Here is a 27,870-nt window from a genome sequence, read left to right on the forward strand (position 1 = left end):
TAATGAAATATGTAAGCACCTTTATAACGGAATAAATCACAGGACATCAAGCTAAATTAACTTGCCAAGTAGAAAAGTAGAATAATATTCAGCTTCTTCTTCGTACTGCTATTTACTTATACAAATAGTTTGTCGTCTCAAAAGGAGGCCATGCACAAAGTCAGTGGTGATAGCTTGAATTACTGAAGGAAAGGAATATTTAGAAATCATGTATAATGCATGATTCCCCGTGTCAAGAGTAATTTGCAAACCAAACAGTGTTTCTAACTTCTATACAAGGTGTGAAGTCATGATAGGGTATGTAGGATGTGTACACGAGGTTTGAGATTCAATAATTATGCACAGCACAGGATAGGGATCGGATGAGTGAAAGTAAATTTGTTGGGAAGCTTATTTATTTTTCCTGGGTCTGGAAATTCTACTGCTCAGAAGTCAGAAGGTCATTTATAATTACATCCAACTCATTCGTTCCGTGTTTGAACATATTGCATGAAACGTGCCTTAACTTGCCTTAACTTTCAACGGCAGCTGTGCGTTTTCATTCCCTTGCATCCTCAAAGTCAATCAATCCTCTCAATCAATTCTCTGCGGTATTGAAAGCTGTCAAGTTGCGAACGGCATACGTCATCAGGGATTTGAGATTTTAATTCGTTTACTCATCAAGATTGCATTCATAATTCAAGAAGTCGTCTAAATATCTTCTCATGACGAATATCATGGTCGTTTCTTCCCCATTAATTTTTATGCTTTATGTGAATATTAAATGTAATGATGCCACCCTTTCTCAATTTCCTCTTATGATTGATTCTGTCCATCTGTTGTTTGTGGTTTTTATATGTAATAAAAATAATGTTCAACGACATAAAAGAATAAACCTGCCAGCTCGTAACATGCCAGAGATCTTGCTCATTCACCGAATACATAAGTATCATTATTTGCTTATCGTAATATTTACAGTTCCTCCAGTGGTACACATTAGTGCTGAATAAAGAACAAAGATACGCGTTGGAAATTCATATGTCATACAAAACAGTGATAGTTTAAAGGCTGTAATTTCCCCCAGACGTCGTTTTGTATATAAATACATATGCACATACACCATCTAAAACATTAGACACAATGCTTGCTTGCATTGCAGAGACTGTGAGGTTATTTAATTTATGAAACCGCATCCAACGTATCCCAAACCACAGGTAGAATCAAGCAATACGCAAGGTAAGTAAGTGGATCTGAAAGAGTAGTGGATGCAAAATGAGACTGCAGGCAAGCAACGATCGCCGTGCAGCAGAGAATAGCAAGTAACAAAAGTTTAGTTTTAGTCGAGAGTTGGTAGTTAGTAGTTGTTGGTCGAGATCAACTGGTGGTGAATGTCATGGTACCTGTTTGGAATCTTTATCAGAATTAGTAGGAAGTAAATTAAATCTAAGGATGAGCTCCATTGGATAGATCAACACTCACTTTCAAAAAGTTTTCTCAAATTCCCCGGATAATCCAATTTTTGCTACTACGTCCGCGTTCAGCCTCGCTCTTAAAAAAGTCGGCTCGATTGTGCAGAACAAATTGAGAAAACCAACAACGGCTTCCTAAACGTGCTTGGTGCGACTCAATTTCTTTGGCATTCAGCAACTGCAAGCACAGGTGAGATTTCTTGAGTCGCCATTCGTCATCATCAACAGCAGGAAGGAAATGCATAGACCCAATTTCTTATTTTTATACCATCATGCAGCCCATTTTATGTCGCTGTAAACAAATTCACTTTTTTGCAAATTAGGGCGACGACAGAAACTAGCGTGGGATGTGAGATTATGATTTTCCATTCATCCTGTTTTGAGTCTCATTTTGAAGAGTTATGTAATTCGCTGCTCAGACTTTATCACATTTAGTCGGCTTCTACATGCGTAGGCAGGCAGTTCCTTGTTATGAAACTTGCAAACAATACACTACAAAGTGTATAAGCACCGGGTGACAAAATTAAAACAAAATCGATGCTTATTGTTTCTCAGTTGGTTTTAATTGGCATTTATGGTGAGACTCAAAGCAATGTCAAACATTTGAATGTCAATTGTCACACAAGTCTATAAACGTACATGTAGTCGAGGTAGTGGATGACGTTTGTGCAAGTGTCATATTCTCAGGATAAAAATTTAACAATTCAAGTCAAAGCTGATCTACAAAATCTAAAAAGCGCAACGACTTTGTAGTTTATTTAGGACAAGAGCATTTTAAAAAGTGCAAGTAAAGAACTCTGTGGACAAAAATTCCGAGAGAGATGGTCATGTTGGCATATATATCAATATCGTGAACTTCATTCCAACAACATTTAATGTAATAATGTGTTGTTGCTGTGAAATAATTTTTTCATCATCTCAGAGTTGGCTCAGTGTATTTCGGTTCATTCACCCAAAAATTTATTAAAAGTAAGAAGTTGATTTCTATAGATGTGTTTGATATGTGCATGTACAGATGTGCACATACACAACATTAACTATCGCACCGGTTAAAGGAAGCATGCTGATTCTGAATTGACTAATAAAACGAGTATTTCTCAGTCTAACTTGTAAACTCACTGTTATCAGGCAATCGACTGACCGACCTTCAAAAAGCTGGTATCAAAAAACGGCCGAGGAATGCAACGGAATCAACAACATCAACACAACATGGTGCCAGAAACAGTTACATCTTCTGGAAAGACGTCGAGTCAAGTCACACTTGCGAGTCGAGTTGGGCCGGAAATTAGGTAAAAAAATTTTAATTTCCGTATCAAGTCTACCGCTCGAGACGTTTATTATTTATTTTACGGACGCAAAATATATGTACATAATGATCTCAGTTTTGGATTGCGTTGATATAATAAGGATATAATTACTCGCTAAAAGCATCAGTCGCAAGTACTGTGTGAATTGTCGACATGCATCTCCTCCCACCGCCGAGTAATGATTATGCGACACAGATGAGACGAATCGGCCGGATATTGACAGCTAGAATAATGGATCAGTTATTAGCAATCAGAAAGATTTTAATGAAGATTATTACAAAATGATTGTATTATTTGCCGTATTGCGTGTACGAGTTGCTCTAATGAAAAACAATTTCGTAACATATCGAGCAAATCCAAATCCGGTTTACTCTGTTATCAGTAATACAAAGTCTGTGCGTTCAGTTCAACGCCACTCAAATGACTTATTTATTTGGCTAGCAAGATGAGATGAGAAGAAATTAACTCATTTCTTCATTTTTTAATGGAAGAAAAAGTTTGATAATAAAAAAAGTTTTAAAGAGCAAATTGATCACTTTATTGTCGGCAGCAAAATATTTTATAACTTGTTGATAGACAAATAATTTCAACCGAATTTTCTATCTGCATGATTTACAAAATGTTTTCACCAAATGCTAAAAATACCAAAAGCAATTTTATCCTGTCAACTCCAGCTTTCTCTTTTTTTAAAATTTTGCTAACAAAGGACATTCCTTTGTTAACAAACTTTAACTATTGATAAACTGCGGGGTACATTTTTTGTGGTTATCATCACTATGAAATTTGTATTCTAGTTTTGATGATTGTCCTCTGATTCATGTTGGTGTTCATCGTTATTATGATAAGTTAATTGACCAACGAGGGAAATTTGTGTATATCAACACAAGACTATATTAATTTGTTAATTCTTAATGAGGTGCTGATACATAATCAAGCATATTGTTAATTAAATGCAGTCAGTTAGTTGGCATTGCTGAACAAATTATTTCCATCAACAAGAATATATACATAATAATTATTATCGATCATTGATTTATAATTTTGGTAGTTTCTAAAAATCTAACTTCTAAGAATAGTAAGTACATCAAAGTCGTGTTCAAGCTAAAAAGATGAGTGACAAACAAATGCATGCGCGAAAGTCAATAGACATAACAAATTAAGTACAATTCGTGTTCCATAAGATATTAGGGTTTCCTTGAAAGAACAAATTTAAACACTATTTAAGACTCCATAAATTTTAACGATAGTTGATTATTCACAAAATTACAATAGTTATAGCTTGCGTGTAAGACGAATGACGAGGTTTTAGGACACTTCATACCCCACATTTCATTCTCCCACAACTCATAACGTGCACATTTCATGCCTAGAAACAAGGTGGAACTGTTCAGTATTTATCCAACTTATTTTCTCATTTCTTAAAATGAACAAGAACTGTGTAGAACGAAATATGTTGGGGATGAAATGTTAGGAGGATATGAATTGTGGCGAGTGTCGGGACACCCAGGACGATATGTGGTTACTATGCATTCATTTCGTGCATTTGACAATGAATAGTGGAGTTGTTGAAACGAAGATTCTTCGAGGATTTTAGTGTGAACAAAGGAAGAAAATCGTGTTCATGAATTGACACTACTCGAATTTTTCTTGCAATATTCGTTATTATTTCTAATAATATTCACTGTCACACAAACTCTAAGGGAGATCTGAAGAGGTATGCACATGTCATAGGTACGTCTTACGTATTTATGTAGTTGAATGCATGTTGCAATGCAACGGATGGGAAAATGCAGCACTAGCATGCAATTGTTCGCACAAATACGAAATTCTGCAACCTGTCATCATTTCCTTAATGATTTTTGGTTGAGTTTTGAAATATGAATTTCTAAATAGCTTAGACTGCATATATGTATCGTTTACTATTGCCAATCAGAGTGAATTTTGGAGAATCGGTATCTTTGTGAATTTGTGATAAAAATTATTCCAAAGACGACGTAGCTATTTACTATAAACACTGTTTTCATACATCACGCGTGAATGAATGAATAAATCCTCAGTATCAGTTAATGAATGGCAATACGACTGATTTGCTTGTTGAGATGACTCTCGGACAGGATCAGGTTGGTCTCTCTCGTTCAATGAGAGAGCAACATCGGCTCTACTTTCCGTGAGTGCAGATTTGCTGGTGTCAGCAACATTGTTGCGCTGCACCTCGTATTTATTTATATGACACACTTGTCTCCTCATAAAGCAGGATTGAGATTGGCTTAATAATCTTAGGATTAGGAGGTTATAAAGATTTTAAAATTGCATCACTATGCAATTCTTTACCAGAATAAATTTCAACTGGTTCTATGGTGTAATGGCAGCACTTTGGACTTTGAATCCAGCAATCCGAGTTCGAGTCTCGGTAGAACCTTTGATTTTTTGATGATTCGAAGTCATTAAAGATTTATTGTGGTGACCTTTATTTTTGACTTTGGGCAAGGTTTCAAGTACGTGGACCTGTATTTAATAGTTGAAAAAAATGAGTATTTCATGTCATTGTTAGTATTCACCGCATTGTGTGCACGTAATAGTTATGTTGTACTTTTCATAAATTAGGCATTTTATTCTAAAGTATTCATTCGTGATGATACACTTTTAATGCGTGGCAGCTTCGTGTCGAAAGCTTAAATTTTCATGGAACTAGTAAAATTGGACATTTGTCGTGTCCTTGAAATTGTCAAAATGATGATGTAAAATGAAATTATCTACAGCAGTTTAAATACATAAGTACTATAATAGAATAGAATTGTCATAAAAGTCAGCGAATTTGACGTGTCACATACCAATTTTTGAATATATGTGGTTTTTCGTTCGTGATATGTTCCAAGTTATTACGTCGTATGTTATTCGTACTACGTAAAGGTATGCACGTATAATATTTTAAATACATATGTATGTACGTCTGAAATTTGGTTGGGTTTGAAAGAGGAACTTGTTATGTAATTACAATTAAAAGTTTACATGCATAAGTCAACTTTAGATCAATTTCAATTACATTCACTTAGCCAATTTAATTTGATTTATGAAATGAAGATGCTGCATGTGCCAAGAAAACGAATAAAGACAGATGACAGACGATGTTAAAAAGTGCGACGTATTTGAAAACTATATGTAACACCTCCTGGAATTACATATTGATGGAAATTATAAATTACTTGGAATTGGAAATTGATATGTTCGTATTTCAGAAATTAGTTTATTGCACACGTGGGATATATACATACACACAAGTTGAGAAAATGATAAAGCTTATTGTTCCTTGACTTTGCTGAACGATTATTTGACGATTATTCCTGTTGAAGATCAGCGAAATCTAAAAACAGATTCTTCTATACTATAAATGCAAAGCAAGTGGGGCGAAAATAGTGGCGTACATAGGTTAGTATATACTTACTTGGTGGTGAGATACATATGGATATTTATATATTTTGTTGTTGGTCTTATGAAATAAGATCGTAGTGAAGATAATAAAAATTTAAGTGCAAATTAGTCACTGTTCCTTCTTCGTGGAAGCAAAAAGGGGCAGACGCCTGAAGTCCGTGGTTAGATCACCAGGATATTACATGTTATGAAAATAGTGCACATGATATAGCAAATTACAGCATCAATGTGATATACCTTTCCGGTCTCTTGGTCAAAATAACCAAGATTCAGAAAGCGTTTCAAAATGCGTATAATCAACTTCCTTCTCAACCTCAGCTTAGCACAAGTCCATGCGTTTTTAATACCTCATTCATAACACAAGTATATGCAGTGCCCCAATTCTTGCACGAGGATTTGCGGACTTGCATTCTCGTTGACCAAATGACACATTTTGACAGGGAAGCCAGTAGTATTTCCCACCTTATTAGAATGGTAACAATATTATTACTAAATACATAAGTGCATGTTGTGATTGCTCGTATGGAATGGAGGCATCTATTCAGAATACGTAGAATTACGTGTGATTGAAAAAAAAACATCTTGGTCGTTAGATAGCTTTTGGGTTACTTATATAATTGGTTTATTGTTCCTAGGAGCTCACATCCCATTCTATAAAATACGGAAGTTCCGCGTTTCGCAAACTTTGGAAATGATCATTTAATATTAAAATATAATGATAATTTATGTCAACATGTTCAATTTGATCGTAAATGGTGTGGCACTGAAATCTGTGTATGTGTATGCTTTAAATTCGCTACATGGATCTGTAATCTCCTTTCCTCGAAATCTGAGTCATTGTGTCGTTCAATACTTTACCCTCATCTAATGAAACACGATACTTTTCTCCGGTTAAACTTTGCCTATTATTGTGGGAATCAAGCAGCAGGTGGAGCATGGCATATAAAGAAGGACTGAACAAACTATTGTGTATGGATTAGTGATCATGGTGACCACCTACGGTTGGAGAGATTAAATCCTCTAATTCCAAAATCTTCCTGAGCCCTCAGACGTCCAAAACTTGTAGGTTTATGATATATTTATGCATGAGCAGCAAGATGAGGCACAATAATTATCTCAAATATTCAACTGTTACGTAGCTGCTGCAATACAAGTGATCTATAATTATTAATTATTACAGAAATAGCTAAATAAAGGCGTGGCTTGACAATATTAATATTAATAAAAGTCAGCTATTTATTTACATGAAGAAGCATTTAACTATCTCGCACAAAGTTGCCGTTACATCAAAATATTGATGGTGGCGAAGATTCTTACTTCAATTGTGATGATACTATGCAGATATGAACTACACTGATCACGATCGTGTACGTGATGCCGGAAGGAACATGGCAATCTGAAAAAAAATCACAAGTGTGTGTAGCAGTAAAATTAAAGTTATGCCATGTAAGTACTCTCAGCAATGCAACTTTGGCTCCTCGATCGGCGATATGATGCTGCAATTTGTTATCAGCAGCATCATCGTGGTTCACTTGCATTCTGGTCGTCGTCGGCATTGAGTGATTATGTTTAATTTTTACGGACGCAGCACAAGGTGTGATGATTGTTCACAACTTTCTAATGTGCAACAATGCACCAACTGCACAATAACTCGTGTTTATAAACTTACGAATGTAAATTGTTGTAATTGACTGGCACATCTGCATTTTTAAGTTTAAATAGATTTGTCATTTGTGACTTTTATCTATACTTTTATTAAGAGCTAACGTACTGTGCATGTAATGAAACCTTGTAGTTCGACACACAGGAGTCCTTTGACAGATGTAAAAATTTCATGTGTCACATGTAAAAGTTAACACATACAGATTCAAAATGCATTTAGTTATAAAAAAGTCCTTAAACAAACAATTATAAAACAGAAGTATCTGACAATGGACACAATTAGCAAAATGGATGGAGATTTGCATAGTTGTTTGTAGAGTTTTTGGAAACCCAAAGAATCGCACTGTATATACGTATATACATAATAGCAGGGTGTAGGTGCTTGTATACATAGTATAAACCAATGTACATACGTGCTATAAACATGAGCTTTTTCCATTAGGTTAATTACTAATAATACATTACTTTCCCCTGCCTCATTCTCTTGTTGATGACTAAATTGGCAAATCAGTTCCAAGCAAATAAAGCGTCATTTAGAATTGATAGACCAAGACAAAACTGCACTCTTTCTAAATTTGCCGAATGAAATTCGCCTTGTCATTGCCTTGGGTTTCTTTGGTAGATATGCATATACTTAATTGTATTTGTGCAGTTTTAAACTACATGGATTATGGTGTGGCACTTTATAGTTTATATGTGCATGTAGAGAAGCAAGTCCCTCAACAGTGGTACATATGTTGTTTTAATGGTTTCATTTATGCGTGTATAATCATAATCTGTGTTCTAGTGAGCCCGAAAAGTGGAGAGAATTGAGGATGGAACAAATAAGGACGAGTATTTAATAGAGTATCAATTTGTCCAACAACACGGTGCAAATTAAAGGGCTGATGATGAGCAGTGGAGTAGCGGCGTTTGGCGTGTGGTTCTGTAAGTAATTTGTCCGGCTGCTGGAGTTGTTGGGCTCCAGCAGAAGGAAGATGGAAATATCATTAGGAGCGTATTTGCTCTGCATCAACCTCATTTTAAAATGGAGTGACGGCCCATTTGAGTTATTTTAATAACTCAACGAGCTTGCCATGTTCTTCACACCTCGCTTCCCCACATCTTTGACTTTGCGTTTCAACTTTGACTTTGGGTCTCCATTTGATCTCGTGAATGCATATGCATAAGCGGAGCCCGGAATCTTCATCATCTCGGTCGTCTTAATCACTTTTCCTTTTGAAGGCTTTAGGATGGTGTTACAATCACCGTCAAACCGGAAACGGAACTTTCAGTTGAGTGCGGACCAAAGGCGGGATGGAAATTATTATGTGACCTCCGTGAAAATGAAGACTTTAGCTGCATGCTTGGGTGCACTTCAAACGTTCAAGATACTGAATTCAGCAAAGTATTTCAACAATTTTTCACCATAAACCAATCCTAAACTTTTAAAGTTTCAGGATTTAATATTGGCATCCGCAATGTAATACAGTGCTTAATTAAACTTTCTTTCTCGTACATGGCGACTCCTAAACTATTTGCATTTCAAGACCACGACCTGTGTGATGCAGCTAAAGAGTCAGAAATCTTCTCAAGAATTTACAAATACTGTGATAGACCAAACAATGCCAGGAAATATGAAGCATGAAATGTTTTAATAATTAATTCACAGTTTCCTATGAATCCCATGAGATACTGGCTCAGCTAATACTACTTTCTCGCGAAAGTTGCACAATATTATCGCCAGAATACCGACCGACCACCCTTCTTGTTATTCACATCACTCTTCTGATGCCGTGGTTATCATTTAATTAAACCCCTTTCTGTCAACATGTCATTTAATTAGTCTGTATAAAAATTAATGATGAGTTGTAGTGCCAATTTAGAATGGTAAATAAATTAAGCTTGATAAGACTTCATTCAAGACGAGCACAAGTAGCCAAGCATGCAGAAAAGTATTTAGTAAGGTTGATGATAGTCATCAACGCTGTTCTTTCAACGCAGTAGCGAAGAGCAAAATAAAGCAAGTGGTTCAAAAAGTAAAAGGTCTGGGGACCAGGCGGACAAAATTCTACGGAAGTAGTAAAACTACTCAAGTCTTCTCACCATCATCGTAGCCTGCTTCTTACATATGTCGTCGTCGTGTGTGTGTGTGACTTGTGTAGTTTATGACCAAGCACCAGTTGAGCTGCTTCACGTAATAATTTAATGTTTACCTACTTGAGGACAAGTGTCTCCATTAATGTATACATGTTAGTATCAACAAGAGGAGCATTCAATTTACATGAAAAACGATATATTTATATCTTGGCAATTTTCTTGACGCTTGGCATTATTGTCATAAGTCAGCCAAAGTAATGGCCCAAGCCCAAAGGCAAAGCATTAAGTTCTTGGGTGACAGAAAGTGAGACTCGGCTACACATGCTCTGGCTGGACAGAATTGCGAAATATATGATTATGTTCCCACTTGGAAGAAGAAGAAGAATGAGATGCTCCCCAACAATTCGTGTGTTACAGTCACTTGGACTACTACATCTTACTCGTTCTCGTACTTTATTAATCATAAATCTCTCGAGATGCAGCACATGTTGGTTTGAGTGCGACGCGACGCTGTTTGTTTATTACGGTATTATTATATTGGCTGGGTCACAGTTATGCATATGTTTTCTCCTCAGTCACTTCTTCCTTGCCGTTTCATTGAGACACAAATTTCCAGCTCACACACGGATTGCATTTTTGTTGACCATGTAACACTCGCCCAATACGAGGAAGAACTGAATCTGCAACGTAGGCAGTTTATTTCACATTAATTTCCCCGAATCTAATCTTTAATTGCTAATTAAGCACGTCTGGAAAAGTTGCTCGCGGTGCAACTCAATTATTATCTCGTATTTATTAGATTGTGTAATCTTCATTTGTCTCTATTACGCCAGTACAAAAATACGTATAATTGTGCACAAAGAAGTTCGACGTGATTCCTAATCAAGTTTGGAAACTTATGATGTGATGACGCCTGATAAGCAGTTTAAACACACTTAATGTCGTGTTTCCTACATAAATGGGAGCAAGTCGAGACTCTGTCCCCTCCTTGAGTTAGCCGTTCGTTGTGTACATTTCGGTCGTCTAAGAATGTTAATAAGTTTGAGTCGTCGTCTTCTTCTTCTTGGCCTTTGAAACGAAAAGGAGTATCCTTCAATCTTCCTGTGAACAATATTCTACCGCAAAACCTTGCTTCAGAAACCTTATTATACAGGCACATGTGTCAAGTTGATGAAATTCGTTTCGCTGCTTCCACCAGTCAGCGATTACACTGTAATAGTAGTAATAGAACTCTAACATCAAACGAGATTGTAATTGAAAATTGAATAGTGTTGAATGAGCATTATTTGTACGAAAACTTGGTAAAGGGTGCTTTTTGAAAGGCTTTAGTAGTCGGTGGAGGATAACCTTGGGATGATATAACTACGTACATAATAATAATAATTATCCACGTGTCAACCCAGTAACAAAAGACCAAGAAGCCCGTGTATGCATCACGAACTATACTTGAATTATTATTGTCATTAGTCGATCCAGCGTCTACCCAACAACTGGAGACAACAGTTTTCCCTTACATGACACCTTTTTCTTGTAATTCTATTATATTTGGAATTTGATCTCCTTTGTTCTCGACCTTCATGTCCCTGTTGTTGCATGGTAGGCAAGTATCCGAAATCCGAGTAAGGAGGGGGGCTGACTTACATCCAGCCTGTGTCATAAATATCATGCTTGGTGGGTTATTAGTGAGGAGTGAAAAGCAGTGATCTCTGCTACATAGCTGAATCCGTGTCTCTAATCGAGTCTTGTGTGCTCATCACCAGCGTTTCAACGACGGCGACGAGTGCTGCTCTTCTTCTCACTTTCTTCCTCTCTCTCATCATCCACTGAGCGTCTCATCTTCCGCTCAGTTCTCCACTCACTCAGGTGCTGGACGACACCACAATTCTCCGCAGAGAAACTCCAACCAACCAACAACCGCAAGACACACCACAAAAGTGCAAAGTGTAGCTTTTTTTCGGGATCTGAAATTGGATCTCGCTCTTGTTATTACTTTCTCCCAAGTAAACACACATTTAGCCAATTATAATCCATCCACCTGGGTGGCCTTATGAAACTACTTTGCCGAGTGTGTTGTATAATGGAGGTTTCCAGGAGGCTGTTTTCTCTCTTCTTTCCCTGAAAAACATGGTCACAATGGGAAATATAAATAACATTTCTTTCTACTGAGGAAACCTAGTGGTGATATTGAATAACTTGATTATTAGAAGAATGGTAAATTATTCTTATTCTCCGACCTGAGTTAAAGCAAACAACAACGACAAGAACATATCCTCGATAATAACATAAAACGCTAGCCATGCAGCCCACCAGTAACAGTAACGGAGTGGCTTTGAATCAGCCATCCAAAAGCTTCAGGTAATTTCATTTCCAATTATCACATTTATACATAAAGCCGCTCGCAGTGATGACGGGAAACCAACCTTTGAGACAAATATCGTATTCCCATGATTCTCAGTATTTATTATCCCAGTGTGTATGACCACTTACCATATGTATAAATGCAATGAATGAATACATGTACACACATACTCTCCTCACCTTACTGTATATTAATAGTAGTCTTGGCTTGAGGTTGGGTTGTTCCACCATTGAACTTAAAGTCTCAAATTTTCCCACGGTACCGTAATTCCATTGTTTTCGAGTAATTTGATTACTTTTGTACCTTATGAAAAAATTCAAGTTTGTCAGTCTTGCATAAGGACAATTTGGTTGTGTGTTTCTCATGATATTACTTAACTTACTTGTTGACTCGGTTAGATACCGCTTATCGAGTAGTGACTCAACTACTCAATACAAATATTTAGCAGACAATTGTTGGATTTCGTGGTAGCTGTGGTTCACGTCAAAGCTACCACTCCTCATCTTCTTGGTATACTACAAATTAGTAATAAACCCAGTTGAGCACGTAAGGAGAAAAAGTGACGTTATCAAATCAAGGATTTAGGGTTTGGCAGGATAATAATTAACACTGAGAGTGTCATTCGATCATCACTTTGTGTAAATACGTTTTCGGAATCTCAGAAAATGTCTTTCGGAGAACCGAATGGGGCATTTTGCGTGTTGGTGAAAATTCGAGTCATTTTCTCAAAATCAGTGTCCGATTTAATTGAATTAATTTTTGATTGCAGAAACCCACCATGGTGGAATCGAAGGACGAGGTTGGAAAGGGGTTTGTTGGTGTCTGCTTGCGTTTTTTTCGTGACCTGCGCAGCCCTGGTCGTCGCCCTTGCCTCCACAAATTCCGCTTTACGAGGTACGTTCCATATATCAGTCATTGGACATCAATCAGCGCAAATTTCATGGGCGTGAAATCGAATTTGATGTCCAATGCAAATATGCAAGGCACACAGAAACACGACGACCGCTTCACTGCTGACTGCGTTGCACTTAATTTTGACGTTGTTTACTTATTTATTTATTTATTCACTAATTGCACGTGTTTATTTTGGAGCTGTACAAATATTTGTTTGCAGATATATCACTAATATACTTTAATATGCACTCGTATCTCCATTACTTGTATTCAAATGAAATATTATTTTAAATCCTATGACGGTACATGTTAAGTAACTTAACTTACCTGAAGTTGCACCTACATACGATGTAGGTGATTTCAGTTTTTTAGGCGTGAAATGTGATTAAGCCTTGAAATGTTTGAACCTTTTGACCATTATCCTCAATATTTCAAAGTTCGAATGCATAAAAAATTCTTTAGTAAAGAGTGTTTTAGTGCAGTGTGCTTTGTATAATTTATTTATTTATTTATTTATGTATCATGCAACTTATACCATCAACAAAATTGACAATTTTCATGTCCCAGTTTTTAAAACTATATTTTCGTGAGATAGCTCCTACCAATCAATGAACATGAGTCTTATCGTCCTAGTAAATTAAAGCTCATCAACGTGTGTCCCTATTTTGAAGTTTTTGATTTAATCAAGATTGATGAGTTGTTGTGCGATCACTGTGATTATTGGTCTCACCTCATCATCCGTCCCACCTTGGCTCGTTTATCCATTATGGCGTAAAGCAATCTTCCAAGTACTGGCAGCAGTATACAATTTTGCTTTTGTTTCTTGAGCCGGAAAGTGCAAATTCAAATGTTTCGAAATCCTTGTGTACTTAAAGCATTTTGTTGTTGACGGTGTAATGTGATTGTATTTATGTACACAACACGAACATGGTTTTGTTGCTTATGTTTGGCATGCTTGAGCACTTGGCACTTACATTTATTAACAGTTGGTCCAAATTCTGAGTCTATGCCTTCACCAGAAGCACTAGTCGATGATGGCGCCGAAGACACCGAACCCGGCATCTGTAATACCAAGGGATGTGTCCGAACAGGTAAATCAATTGGGAGCCATGTGTAATTTTATACCTCAATAAATTCTCCAAAATTTTCACATAATTCTGATACCAATTCCTGAATGTAGCTGCTGCAATAATCCAAAATATGGACGAAGAAGTTGATCCGTGTGACAATTTCTACGAATTCGCATGCGGAGGCTTTGTTAAGAACACGATTATACCTGATGACAAGACGCAAATGACCACGTAAATGGATATATTTATATTTAATGCTTCGTTAATATATATCAGATTAGGCAGGTTTGTGCTGGTACATAAGTAACATAAGTAGACTCGCATTCTTATCTGTCTCAATTTGCCTCAACTTCTGTATGTATGATATGAGACAAGCACTGTACCCCTGATTGTCGCAACTTTTAGGTTTGGGATTCTCAACGACAAACTTGATGAGCAGGTGAGGATTTTGGTTGAAGAACCTGTGAAGCCTGATGAGCCAAAGCCATTTCAATTGGTCAAAAACTTGTACCAATCCTGCATGAACAAATGTAAGTTGAAAGAAATTTTTCCTCACGCTTGCAAATACCACTGCAAAAGTAACTCCTTTGCCAATTTGTATAACGTATATAAGGCTGTCCATTTGTTCCAATTACATAATTTGACAGTTGGCTAAGAAAAAACACAACATATTCATAAGAATAACGATTCCACAAAACTAAAAGTTACTAAATTTGCTCATCTTCTGAAGTTAATCACTTATGAAAAAAACGTTGGCGTGTGAAAAACAATGAAACTCATAATGGTGAAATGATAAGCAGAGTAACATTTTCTGCAAATTTTATTAAAGCGGACGACACTACTTGTTAGGGAGACGTAGAGGAAAGTGAAAATAAGATTGATGAGCGGTGACTGGCAAACAGATTAAGTTGGCTACGTTCTAGGCAGCTTCTTGCCGTTTGAAAGGGAAAAAGGTTGAAAGGATGATTCGGATACCTCGCAAAATAAATAGTGCCAATAAGCGACCAAGGTATACGGAGCCAGCTTATGCATTCAAACGAGGAACGGTGATGAGAGATGAAAATATGGGAGATCTATATACATACACAAGCAATATTACGGCTATTAGTGGCTCATATTGCTACGTTGGTGTTTGGCGTATGTCGTTAAATGTGAGTGATGAGCCGTAGAAGAACTAAACCGACTGTTCTGCATTATATTATGATCATTGTGCTCAGAAATAGGTTAAAGAGTCAGAAATTCAGGAAGCCACTGCAATCAGGACTATGTGCATAGTAGGAGAGTGGCGTTGCATGTGCTCTTTAGAAAAAATCTGCGACTCTGTGCCTGAGAATGTTGCGATTTGAGAATCATACTTCAAGGATAAAGTGTGACAGCACTAATGACCACCGTTCGTTCCTTCTCCACCTTTTAAATGTCTCATGATGTTTAACAACAAAGTACATAATAACATTAAATAAGCTTTCTTCCACTTATTTCTAATATTTTTGTTTCAGCCTTAATCGAAAGTTTGGGCGTGAAGCCAATGAATGAAATCTTGAAGAAATTGGGTGGATGGCCCTTGCTAGAACCCAATTGGGATCCTACAACTTTTACGTGGATTGAGTCTGTGTACCGATTCCGTAAATTAGGATATTCGGTTAGTTTTCTGATGTTAAAATTGGTCCTTGCATTCAAGGGCGGGTCACAAGATTATTATTTTCTCTGGGGATACAATTTACCTTTTGTTTTATCTAGAATGACTACTTCATCGACTTCTCCGTTACAACTGATGTTAAGAACTCAACTTATCGGATAATCGATGTACGAATCTTATCCTTTCTATATTTTAACCCTATTATTTTGTTAATGAATTCCGCTAATAAATTATAGATCGACCAACCTGCACTTGGTCTCTCCCGAGAGTACCTGACCAAGGGGTTGAATGAATCCGAGGTGAAAGCATACCACAAGTATCAGGTATATGATCCGATTAATTAATAAAAATTCCATTTCCGCTTGTATTTGTGTAAGCTTTATTAATTGCCATTCCACTGTTCACCGTTGTATAGGTTGAGTTGGCAGTTTTATTGGGAGCTGACCGAACAACTGCGGTGAGATTCAAAAAAATTTAAATTCACGTATGCATAAATTAATATTTTATCTGAGGAATCAAAATTTTGATGAAACTGCTATCATTCTTTGGGTCAGAATTTTTTGATTCTGTGTCAGGATATATACATTGTTAATAACAATTTGTTATACGTAAATTTGTTCACAGGTGAAGGATATGCGCGATGCTCTCGAATTCGAAACACAGTTGGCAAACGTAAGTGGAAAGTTATTCCGAGTTATGCATATGGTTGCAGATGCATACTTATTTGACTTTGTTCTTATGTTCTTACAGTTCTCACTTCCACGAGAAGAACGAAGAAATGTGACAAAGTTGTACAATCCAATGACCATTTCAGAGCTACAAGAAAAGTTTCCATCTATTCCATGGTTGGAATACATTAATCGATTATTGCCAGAGAAAGTATATTGACAACATTTTCATTAGTACATACTTTTGATACATACTGATGTCTGAAATATTTGTTTTGACAATTATTCAAATTAGGTTCAAATTGCATCCGATGAGACAATTATTGTTACAGTACCTGAATACATAACAAAATTTCAGCAGTTAATCTCCCAAACCGACAAAAGGTAATATCTCTCATTTGAAAACTTTTTCAATTATCACATCATGATTTTTCATGCATATTTGTGCATGTAGGGTGCAAGCCAACTATGTCATGTGGAGGGCAGCCGCAAGGTATAGTGAAATTAAATTTCATTTCAAAGTATTAATTTGATGTTTTTTAAAGTTATACAAAAAAATTAATTTAAATCATTCCAGCTCCGTCAGTTACATGAGTGAAAGCGTTCGAAAGTTGCAATTGGACTACACCAACACGTTGACTGGAAAGGGCGAACGAGAACCGAGGTGGAGGGAGTGCACTAGTGTCGCAACAGCAAGGTCTTTTCGAGTTTGGATTTAATTTGTAGTGTTTTTTATCTTAATTCTAATTGTAGGTCGAAAAGTGGTCGAATTAGGTGCATGCGGTGATGGTGTGGTGGTGGTAGCTTAGATTATGAAGGGGGATGGGGCCTTATTTTTCATACGTGTACTTGACAGGTTACTAAAATGTTTGTGTTATGATACAGCTTGGCAAATGCAGTTGGGGCGCTCTATGTTCGTCGATATTTCAAAGACGAGGCTCGAGGTATGTGCATATAATTTAAGTACATGAAAATTATTAACGGCTCACCCCTCGAACTTTTTTATATATCTAATTCTTTTCTTAAATCTCAAGAACTTTGTGTGTAATAATAGTAAATTTTTGTTTTCATAGCTTCCGCAATGGAGATGGTCACTGATATCGTAAGTACAAAATTTAGATGAATTTTGCCTGGATATGTACATATATATGCACTCCAAGAAATCGGATGCAGGGATTACTTTAGCAAAACGACTACTTACATATTTAAAATAAAATATTGCGCACGGGTTTCATCAAAATAAAGCATTTACTTATGTCAATGTCGTCATCTATCAATCTTTCAAATACAAACATATTCTTATCATATGTCCAATTATTTGTTAATAAATTCTATTACAGCGCAAATCGTTCCTCGACATTTTGAAGGAGATTGAGTGGATGGATAGCTTGACAAGGTTCGTAAAAGTGAATGCTATTGTAATATCACGCGAGTTGATCAATGAAAACTGGGAATAGTTTTAACTAAACATCAACAATCATTATTGTTACAGAGGTCGAGCCATTGAAAAAGCCAATAGTATGGAAACTCATATTGGTAAGAGTCGTCCACAAAACTAATTCTAAACTACAATCATTACTGGTTCCAATACTAGTAATGAGGAGCACTCTTTTCCATTACGTAAAATTCATGTTTTACAGGTTATCCCAAGGAATTGATGGAAGATTCCAAGCTCATTGAGCTGTATGATGGGGTACAGAACGATTGTATTTATTATATAAAATTATGAAAATAACACGTTTCATGCAAAATTACAATAAGTGTGTAATATACTTCTAATAGCTGGAAATGAGTAACAACGACTACCTGGGAAATGTTCTAAATCTAACAACTTTCGGAACCGATTATGCATACAGAAAATTGAGAGAAAGAGTCAACAAGACGGATTGGATTTCTCACGGGCGTCCTGCTGTCATTAATGCATTTTATGCACCTCTGGAGAACTCTATTCAATTTCCGGGTAAGAAAATTCAATGGGTGTCAGTTTATGAAAAGGGGGACAGGGCATCGCAGATTTGACTCTAAAAGAATTAAGCATATCATTTTAAAATTATTGACATGAAATTATCAAGACTTGATGTGTGATAAACAAGTACTTGCAAACCCCGTCTCACTTTCAAGTCATCTCTTCAGCACCTCCAAAAATGCCAAGTTATCGTTTTGATGTAGCTAAACTATTTTCCTATCTCTCTCGAACTGAGAACAATTCTCTTGTTTCTTTCTATTATTTAATGGGTGGCGACATGATATCAGTCTCTATCTCTATCTCTACTCGACCATTGTCCTACAAATATTTCTTACAGCATTTATGTTTGTTCTTTTCAGCTGGAATTCTCCAGGGCGTGTTTTTCGACAGGTAAGTTTCGACACCTCTTCTCTCCAATTTAAATTTCAATATAATATGCTAATTTTTACTTCTATGCTAGTGAGAGACCTAGATATATGAACTATGGTGCTATTGGATGGATTATTGGTCATGAAATTAGCCACGGTTTTGATGATCAGGTAATGTACGCCGTCACTGGCCCAATCACTAGTCCTTAGATAAGAGTTTTTTTTAGCTAATATACCTTGTATGACAAAATTTTATTGTAAATTGACTAATAGGGACGTCAATTTGATGCCGATGGAAATCTGTATGATTGGGTAAGATTCAAAGTGTCAATTAAATTCAATAACAGTTAATTTAACGATTAACATAACAGTGGGAACCAACTACAAAAAATGCATACCTCAGACGAACCCAATGCATAATTTATCAGTATGGAAATATGACGGCAAAAGAAGTAAATCTGAAGGTAATTATCTGATATCATGCCATTATAATGATTCAAATTGAAAGATTTATTTCTCTGAATGTAGTTAAACGGAATCAACACACAAGGAGAAAATATTGCTGACATTGGAGGTGGGTTCCATTCATTTTTTGATTTATTAATGTATGAATTTTTATGTAGATGATAATTTTTATTTATTTTTAAAACAGGTATAAAAGAAGCATACCGAGCCTATCAGTCGTGGGTTCAAAGAAATGGCCAAGAGCAAGTAAACCCAAAACACAATTATTCATGAAAGATGTGCATGCATGCATTAAGGTGTTGACAATTAATGGTTCAATTTTTTTTAGAAACTGCCTGGGTTAAAATACTCATCCAACCAACTGTTCTGGATTAGTGCAGCCAACGTTTGGTGTAACAAGTACAGACCAGAAAGTTTGAAACTCAGAATTCTGACGGGCGTGCATTCCCCTGGAGAATTCCGTGTTAGAGGTGTGTAGCACATTAAGCGTTTGCACTTAAAAAAATTAACCATTATTAAATACTTCAAATATATCAATAGTAGTAGATTCAAACAACAAATATCTAAAGTGTGTGTGTACGTATTTTCAACTTTGTTTGCAGGACCTTTTTCTAATATGGAACCATTTTCAAAGGACTTTAACTGCCCAAATACAAAACCCATGAACCCAAAGGAAAAATGTTCCGTGTGGTAAATTTATACGTAATGATGTAGTTATAGTTGGGTGGGTGGTGCTCCCATACTTGATTAAATATCAACCTCCACCTGCTGCGTTGGATTTTTTGGGAGATGTCTTTGCATTTATCCCACTTTGACTAAACCAAAATCAAGTTGAATTTTTGCTTAGAGAAATCATTAACGTAAACAATTTCTGGTGTCGTTTAAATTATAACTGTTAACTTTGCATCGTCTCCCATGTCAGCAAACCTACTATTTTGTGCCATCATTTAACCAGACGCAATTGTTGGTCTGGATGTGTGACGATATGTAAAATGCTAATATCTAGTTATAACTTAATCTCTGAACTCTATCTTATATGGTAGGAATACATCTCATAATTCCACATGAGATCGTATTTATTTGTAGTTGTTTAGTAATTGAACTTGGACAAAGGAAGATTAGTTTATTAATTTATGTTGTCTTATCCGGCGGTATGTACATACATACATATGTAGATGTGATGAACTGTTAAAGTCTTTTATTGTATTTTTAGGTGATGTTTGTTATAGAATATAAAAGTATCTGTACCCGTTAGTACAATGATTAAAAGTACATATGTAGATGACTTTTTTTAATATTCTTGTTAAATATTTGAAACCCCTATAATTGTTATAACATGCATTAATCGTGACAGTCAATTCTCAGTGCCAATCCACTATTACAAGAGCACAATAAACTGAACGTCTTTTTTATAATATATTTGTACTCATTTTATTTCACCGAGAGAATAATCTTGGGTTTAACATTTGGTGACCAGCTCGTTTAGATCTGTTCTGTTGTCGAGATTCTTGGTAATAATACTTGCATAGAGATTTTACATTTGATATCATCTTCTAATTTTTTCAAGATCTTCAACCAAAGCCAACAACCGCTGCTTCGACTTCCGGTTGCCTTGTAAGGCACAATTCACAAGGGTTGTTAGCTGCTTGGTCGTGTATTCCTACGTGTATATTTTTTTCAATTATTAGTTGATTCCAAAATTGCGTATGCATTTTATACAAATTTCACTTACCGTATGAGATTGTATCCACTCCTCCATTATAGTGTCAGGCACTAGAAACACATCAATACATACACATGTAGCTTATACCGAATTTTGAAAATTTCCCAAATTTCTTGAAATATAAATTTTACTGTAATAGGCTTTAATATAGCTCTCAGCATATTCACGGTCTGGTAAATCTGGACAAATACACAAAAAAAGATTAGTTTGTTAATGTATGGTGACTTATTTGCCAGTATGTACAGTAATACATATGTACATAGGTGTTATGAACTGGCAGTTTTAGTCGTAGATAATGTTAGTTATATATTACACATGTACATCTGTAGCAGTTAGTAGTACGATTTAGAGCGTATATAGACGATTTTTTTTTTAAATATTTGAAGCCCATTTAATTGTTGGAATCAAATTATATAATTGTTACCTTTAACATTCATTGGTGCCATTTTTTCGAGCTTGGAAAGAAATTGTGTATAGTCCAACTGCATTAGACCTGTAATCATAGTCAGGTTATTACGTATTGCGCTTTGCACCTTATTTATTGAAAAATGATAAAAAAATACAGTAAAAATATACCTCGGCCACCGTTAGAACACTTTTTGGCAATGCTAAACCTAAGAAAAAGCATAAATTCTTTAAAAACACAAAATATACATTTTTTATTTAGAAACTTACCCATCCACAAAAACTCTGCAACAAAACCTGAAGACTTGTTCCCTGTAAAATTACAATAATCGTGTACACGAGATAGTATAGGGAGCTATTATTATTCAATTTAATTTTAACGCAAAGTTATAAAAAACAGAAATTGATCCAAAAATTAGTGAGTCAAATCAAGTTATTGCTCCTTGTAGTGCTGTTTTTCAACTGTGAGAAAATAATCAGTCAACATTCGTTGAGTTAAAATGCATCAAATTGCTTGAAGATTATGAATTGGAATGTAGTATCGTTTCTGATAATTTAAGGCGAAATCCCTGTAGTATTTTCAAATACCAAATATTCTGCATAAACTGAACATTATTTAAACCTAACTCACCACAAAATGGAATGTACGGCATCTGGAATGGGTAATGACGTCGAAATTGCACTAACTCTCATAGAGAAAACTTGCAATGCCTGTGTTATATTTTCATTAATTAAGTAAGCATAATAAATCGGCCAACAAATAAAATGATCATGCTTACCCGTAAAAGGACGTCAACATAATTGCTGTGCTGGCTTACTAAGTCTTTCACTTCCCAGTTAACTTTTTCCATTTGACTCACAATGGCTGGATAATCAACTGTAATAATATCGATAATATACACTATAATATCGATTTATAATCATATTTTTGCACATTCTGGACCTTGAGAACATGGTCGCAAAATCTGACACAAATACTCACCTGCGCGGCATGAAATTCCAGCTAAAATCGGTTTTCGTAGTTCAACAGCAACAATAACAGCCTAGAGAAAAGAAGGACCATGTATCAAACAAGAATGTATTGTTTATTATTGTATGAATGAGTTTTAAACTCAAAATATAGCCAGCATAAATATAATATGGAACCTGATCAACAAGTTGAGCAATAGAATCCCAATTGGAAGAACTAATGTGAAGTTGCATGTAAGATTTTAACTTGTCAAGTTGCAGAGAAAGCTGAAAAATAAAAAAATGTCTAATTTGTTACTGTAAGTAGAATCATATTCTAGATGATTATCCTAAATGCTACATTCTACACACATGAGACATTTCTGCGTATTTATGAAAAATTACAAACATTGTCACAATTATCAATGCAAAAGTATTGATATTGCTGTTTGTTTCAATTTTTGTTGATAATGACTTAAATATGATGAAATGTACTGGCTCGCGCAAACAAACGTACCTGCACACAGGATTCAGAGCTAACAACGCGTTCAGCCAGCCCGAATAAATTATTTTCATCACGTAAATCTATCTCGATTTGAGGCACAGGACATGTCACCTAGATTTAATTGCATCTTGCAATTTTAGAGAGCCATAACAATTAACAATTTGCGGCTAAAATACCTTCCCGGTTGAAACATCACCATCGCGTCTAATTAAATTGTCTCTGATTCTGCTCAAAGCGACACGAAGCTGTGCATTAGACAAGGATTCAATAGTCACATCCCCCTGAAAAGGTAACATAAAAATTATCCAGATAAGGAATTTTTGCAATTTGATAAAAAACTTACATTCTCTGTTGCAAAGAAAACGAACACAGAGTAGAAATAGTATTCAAATAGTTGACTCATTGAAATTGCAACATCATATGCAATTGCTTTCAATAGATGCATCATGTGCAAATACCTAAATAAAATTATGGGAAAATTTATTAATTTATACTACTAACATTACATGCTTATCATGCATTTAATTTTTTGCGTACCTTCCGAATAATCTTACTATAGATAGAGTTGTGTTTGTCATGATCGGTTGATCTTTCTCATCCGTGCTATTATGATGACTCAAATTATTATCTTGATTGTCATTTCTCATGTCCTAATTAGGATACAAATAAATCAGAGCTTTTTAATTAACGCAAAGAATAATTAATTAGTAATTAATAATTAGCGCTGACATCTTTAATCTAATTAATTATCAATTTTTAATTAGAGAGCTTCAACTAATTAATTATAATTACTAATTAATTACTTCTAAAAAAAGTAATTAATTACTTCTCGAAAAATAATTAATTAGTTAAAAAAAGAATTGTTTTCAACGCAAATTTACAAGCTACAATATAAAATTACGGACGGCAGAAATAATTACCGGCAACTCAAATTTATAATAATCGTTACATTTTAACATCGCCCATATTTCGGATACATTTATGTATCCTTTAATTGATGGAATGATTATAATCAGTCCATCAAGTAAAGTTCAACTGGAGCTGATGATGGTATTTGAGTATTGACATTGTTAGTTTGTTAAGATTTTCATATTAATTTTTGAGAATATCGTCTTCCATTATTGGCACTTATATACTTTACAGTATGCAGTTATTTATTGTAACAAAGTTGAAATTATTGCATGAAATTTAATTATGAGGGCTTGAAAATAAGTCATGTAGAATAGGAGAGTTGCCAGATTAAAAAACGCCACTTTACCTGGGAAAACGAAACAGCGCAAACCAGATAAATCTCAAAAATTAAGTAATTAATTAGTTAATTAATTAATTGGTTAAAATATCACGAAACTAATTAATTATAATTGACTCAGTTTAATTACTCTAGTAAGGTAATTAAAACTAATTTATAATTGTTAATTAGCTGAAAATTGGTAGTTAATTAGCAAATTAATTGATTTCACTAATTAATTAAAAAGCTCTGAAATAAATAATAGACAATTTAATTGATGAATTAAGAGTACTAGCAGTAATTCAAAGTTTTGTAATTTACCGCGATCGCGTAAATGTTTTCCTCTGATTCGTCCTTCTTTATTTCGAAAGGGGATCCGGATTCCAAGTATTTGTCAAATATGCCCTCAGTAATAGCAGCAGATTGCGAATCAACGGAACACAAGTTCTGGTTTTTAAGAAACTTGAATTCCTGAAACGAATGAATTAAAATATAGGAACGTGAGTCAAATGAAATCTTTATAATTCATACCATCAACTGAATTAAATCAAAGTCCGATCTAACAGGACACATTTGCCATCCTTCACTTTCAATGAATATTCGAATCTCGTCTAGTTTAGTTTCATGGTATCTGAAATAACAAATCACTTTGCTATTTGTTTCCATACATTTGTATAATATACAGTTCAACCCAACGGATTCATTATTTTGGAATTATTTACATTGACTTGATTAAATAAATTTAACTAATTAACAAAATTACTAGTACCGTTGAAAATAACGAAGGCTTGCTTGTCGAACACAATCTTGCAAAGATTCAGATTCACTAGTGCAAAATTGAAGTCCCACGGCTTGTAAACTGTAATAAATACAATTTTTAACAATAATTCAATAGTTAACAAACCAAAATACATCTTGTTCATACTCTTACTTATAAATGATTGAAAGAATCTGCATAAAGTCGTCAATTTTGAAGCCAGTGAAATCAATCGCCAGTAGGAATGTTTTTACTTTTGTCTGAATGTCTTGCCAAAGTCGGGTGGATCCGCTGCTTAATTTCTGATTAACATATTCCTGATTGATGTCAATTTCTCCACTTGCATCTGTAAAAATAAAGTAGAAATGGTTAGTATTTCTATAGTAAGGAGAGTAGACATTTATTTAGCAGAAAAATAAATGACGCATGTACCTGCAACTCTTTCGGAATTAGTTTTGTGCCACGCGGTGAGCTTGAAATAACTTAGGATTATTTTCCACAAGGCTTTACACAGTTCCACCAAGCAGGGAATAAATATGTCAGCAGTCAAACACTACATAAAACAAAATGAGGTTGTATTTAGCACCAAATAGTAAGGATTACAGTAAACAAATGTATACATAAGCAAGTAGGAGTCTTACAGCACATATATCTTGGTATTGCTTTTTTTGTAGATTTCCTCCAGATATATCCTCGGAACGACATAGCTCAGCAAACCCATGAACGACGCTAAAAGCAGTATTATGGATCGCGGATGTGTAATGCATTAACAATTGATCCACTTGAGTTTGGGTTTTCCCAAGGAGTTGGTACGCTTTTTGAAGTTTATTGTAATTTTGATTGTCAAAATATAAACACACCTATTCAAAAGACAACAAATCATTTCTTACTTCCATATGGATGGATGTTCAAATCTAGATTATATTTGTAAGTATACCTTGGATAGGGATACGTCTAATTGTTCTTCTGCGTTTTCCAAAGTTTCTTGAAGTTTTTTTGATAAATCAGAGATGCATGTAAAATGACTGAATGTGACGGCAACTTGCTGACACTCGAGCAATAACTTGATGGCACCTATATATAATAATGCGAATTATTACAGTTACCTGTTGTTTTTTTAGTAACGGAACGTGAAATGCAACTTAAAACTGGTAACAGCACAGGCACTGACTGAGGATTATGATTGTCAATCAAATCAGTTCATGTGTTTAAGTTAAATTTCATGTTCAGGTCTTATTTTTCTCCTATACAACTAACCAGGATAATCCTCTTCAGTCAAAAGTTCTTTTAAACGAAGTTCTGTTCTTTGCTACAAATAAGGAATATAAAATTGATTATCATTAAATTAGCTATTATTAAAAAATAATTAAGCTATTCATTAAACATACTAATGTGTCAATTGTTCTGAGAGAGCCAAGAAGATTTAATGCAGCCTGTCTTTTGCGATAGTTTGCCAATATTCCTAGACTTTTTGTTGTAAAATGTTGCTTTGCTATGGCCAAGTCTGCCCTACTTTCGGTGCACGTAAAAATTGCAGCTTCTAAGTCGTCTTCAATCTCGCGAACACTACAAATATAAATACATTAATAAGTATGTAAAATTAAAGAAGACACTAAAATCAATATATAATAATTACCGCTGAATCTCTCCCGAATAACAAGACTGTTTTTCTAGAACCAGTTGAAATACTTTTTTCGAGACCACCGTCAGCTCTTTCAAAACACGCTGCCTGTGAGGAGGACAAATATATTAAGCGTTAGATCATAATCCATCGTTTCAAATTAATAAGCTCCTTTTCGAGCTTGACAAATTGATTCATATACTTTTAAGTTTATAATACTGAACAGATTTGTTTTAAGTCTGACAAATATGCACTTGTTGATGTTAGAAGAAAAGACTAAATATTATTATTTTATTGTGTTGAATGTTGAACGTGAATTTTTTTGTTGCACACCTGGCCAGTTGAATATATTCTCTATCCAAAGGATCCGGCAACTTCTACAAAGTATTAAGTAAGCTCAAATTAAACCTCCTTGGCACATGTTTCATTAATGTGCATCGTACTTCAAGCTCATACAAACTGGGGTCCACTTCTGTCGCAAACAAGGAAGGAATGATAGTTTTTAAAATAGCATCGTCAGCCTCTGGATCCTGTAAAACAGTCAAACACGAATGAATTCTGGAAATCCTTAATCACTAATGTAATTGATTATAACATGAAGCAATGCTAAAACATCGTTATTACACTTGGGTGACTTCGAAGTTCAGCCTCTGGATCTCTATTAATTGTACGAAATTGTTGAACAGAGGGCACCAAAAAAGAACTATCCACACCCGCGGAATGATTGTGACTGGACGAAGGAGACAGAACCTTTTGAACTTTTTGGAACCCCTGAAATCGAACCAAAACCAATTTATTATGCATAAACAAAATCAAACACAAAATTTGCTACACAAATACCTCTTTCTGCAGAAGATTTTTTAACTTTTTCTTAAAATCCATATTACGTTACACTTTACAGAGTAGATTTATTGACACACTTTCTTCAAATAACTTTTAGAACTTTAACCAGAAACGTAAGGTAAATTTGAAATTTTGAATTGCTAATGTCATACTGCATACGAACTGAACTAAAAGTTTATTTTAAGATCGAACAATATAAATATAACTAATCAAACCAAATAAAATCTCAGACTCTCTTCGTCCGTCATCCGTCAATCAAAATTTTAATTCATAATTTATAAAAAAACTACAAACTTGAATTTGAATATCTACACGTTTCCATTTCTCCCAACGTCCGTAAACTACTGATAAATCCTTAACATAGATTAAGCAACTACACTACTTTTTAACTCCTAGTAAATAATACAATCAATTGTTAACAGTTCTGTTAAAATATTATAATTATTGTTGTTCCTTGAGATTGAGATTCCAAAGCTCAACTGCAGCTCG

At 35.0% G+C, this 27,870-nt stretch overlaps 2 protein-coding genes and 1 non-coding gene across 7 annotated transcripts; 2 read left to right on the forward strand and 1 right to left on the reverse strand.

Moving 5' to 3' along the window:
- Positions 1-1,255: 1,255 nt before the first annotated feature.
- LOC110845447 (neprilysin-2) lies at positions 1,256-20,768 on the forward strand. 5 transcript variants are annotated; one of them, XM_022091860.2, is made up of 29 exons: positions 1,256-1,638; positions 2,577-2,737; positions 13,054-13,178; positions 14,165-14,269; positions 14,359-14,479; positions 14,654-14,778; positions 15,745-15,887; positions 15,986-16,051; positions 16,121-16,207; positions 16,300-16,341; positions 16,509-16,556; positions 16,635-16,763; positions 16,848-16,936; positions 17,007-17,045; positions 17,130-17,249; positions 17,438-17,496; positions 17,626-17,654; positions 17,893-17,948; positions 18,045-18,088; positions 18,193-18,245; positions 18,335-18,512; positions 18,878-18,908; positions 18,979-19,057; positions 19,160-19,198; positions 19,258-19,350; positions 19,415-19,460; positions 19,539-19,597; positions 19,680-19,821; positions 19,954-20,768. In XM_022091860.2, exons 2-29 carry the CDS (start codon positions 2,628-2,630, stop codon positions 20,043-20,045), a joined length of 2,349 nt encoding a protein of 782 aa, XP_021947552.1. In that variant the 5' UTR covers positions 1,256-1,638; positions 2,577-2,627; the 3' UTR covers positions 20,046-20,768. The 5 variants fall into 5 exon arrangements, with proteins under 5 accessions (XP_021947552.1, XP_021947553.1, XP_021947555.1 ...); XM_022091861.2 differs by having other exon boundaries at positions 1,257-1,638; positions 14,198-14,269; XM_022091863.2 differs by lacking the exons at positions 1,256-1,638; positions 2,577-2,737 and adding an exon at positions 11,646-12,280.
- Positions 5,104-5,174, forward strand: Trnaq-uug. Its single transcript has one exon. It is a non-coding gene; the product is annotated as a tRNA-Gln (tRNA).
- On the reverse strand, positions 20,757-27,870 carry LOC110845446 (syndetin). Its single transcript, XM_022091859.2, has 28 exons — positions 27,379-27,870; positions 27,163-27,309; positions 26,982-27,068; positions 26,872-26,915; positions 26,554-26,646; positions 26,306-26,483; positions 26,175-26,226; positions 25,855-25,991; positions 25,559-25,777; positions 25,350-25,470; positions 25,092-25,263; positions 24,930-25,019; positions 24,692-24,791; positions 24,482-24,631; positions 23,470-23,582; positions 23,276-23,390; positions 23,109-23,213; positions 22,945-23,043; positions 22,626-22,715; positions 22,462-22,522; positions 22,259-22,356; positions 22,111-22,190; positions 21,750-21,791; positions 21,651-21,688; positions 21,499-21,567; positions 21,206-21,253; positions 21,084-21,124; positions 20,757-21,011 (listed from the first exon to the last, which is right to left on the reverse strand). The coding sequence occupies exons 1-28, from the start codon at positions 27,418-27,420 to the stop codon at positions 20,898-20,900; spliced, it is 2,745 nt and encodes a 914-aa protein (XP_021947551.1). The 5' UTR covers positions 27,421-27,870; the 3' UTR covers positions 20,757-20,897.

Source organism: Folsomia candida, unplaced genomic scaffold, assembly GCF_002217175.1.
Source record: "Folsomia candida strain VU population unplaced genomic scaffold, ASM221717v1 Fcan01_Sc003, whole genome shotgun sequence".
In the NCBI taxonomy this organism is placed as follows: Eukaryota; Metazoa; Arthropoda; class Collembola; order Entomobryomorpha; family Isotomidae; genus Folsomia; species Folsomia candida.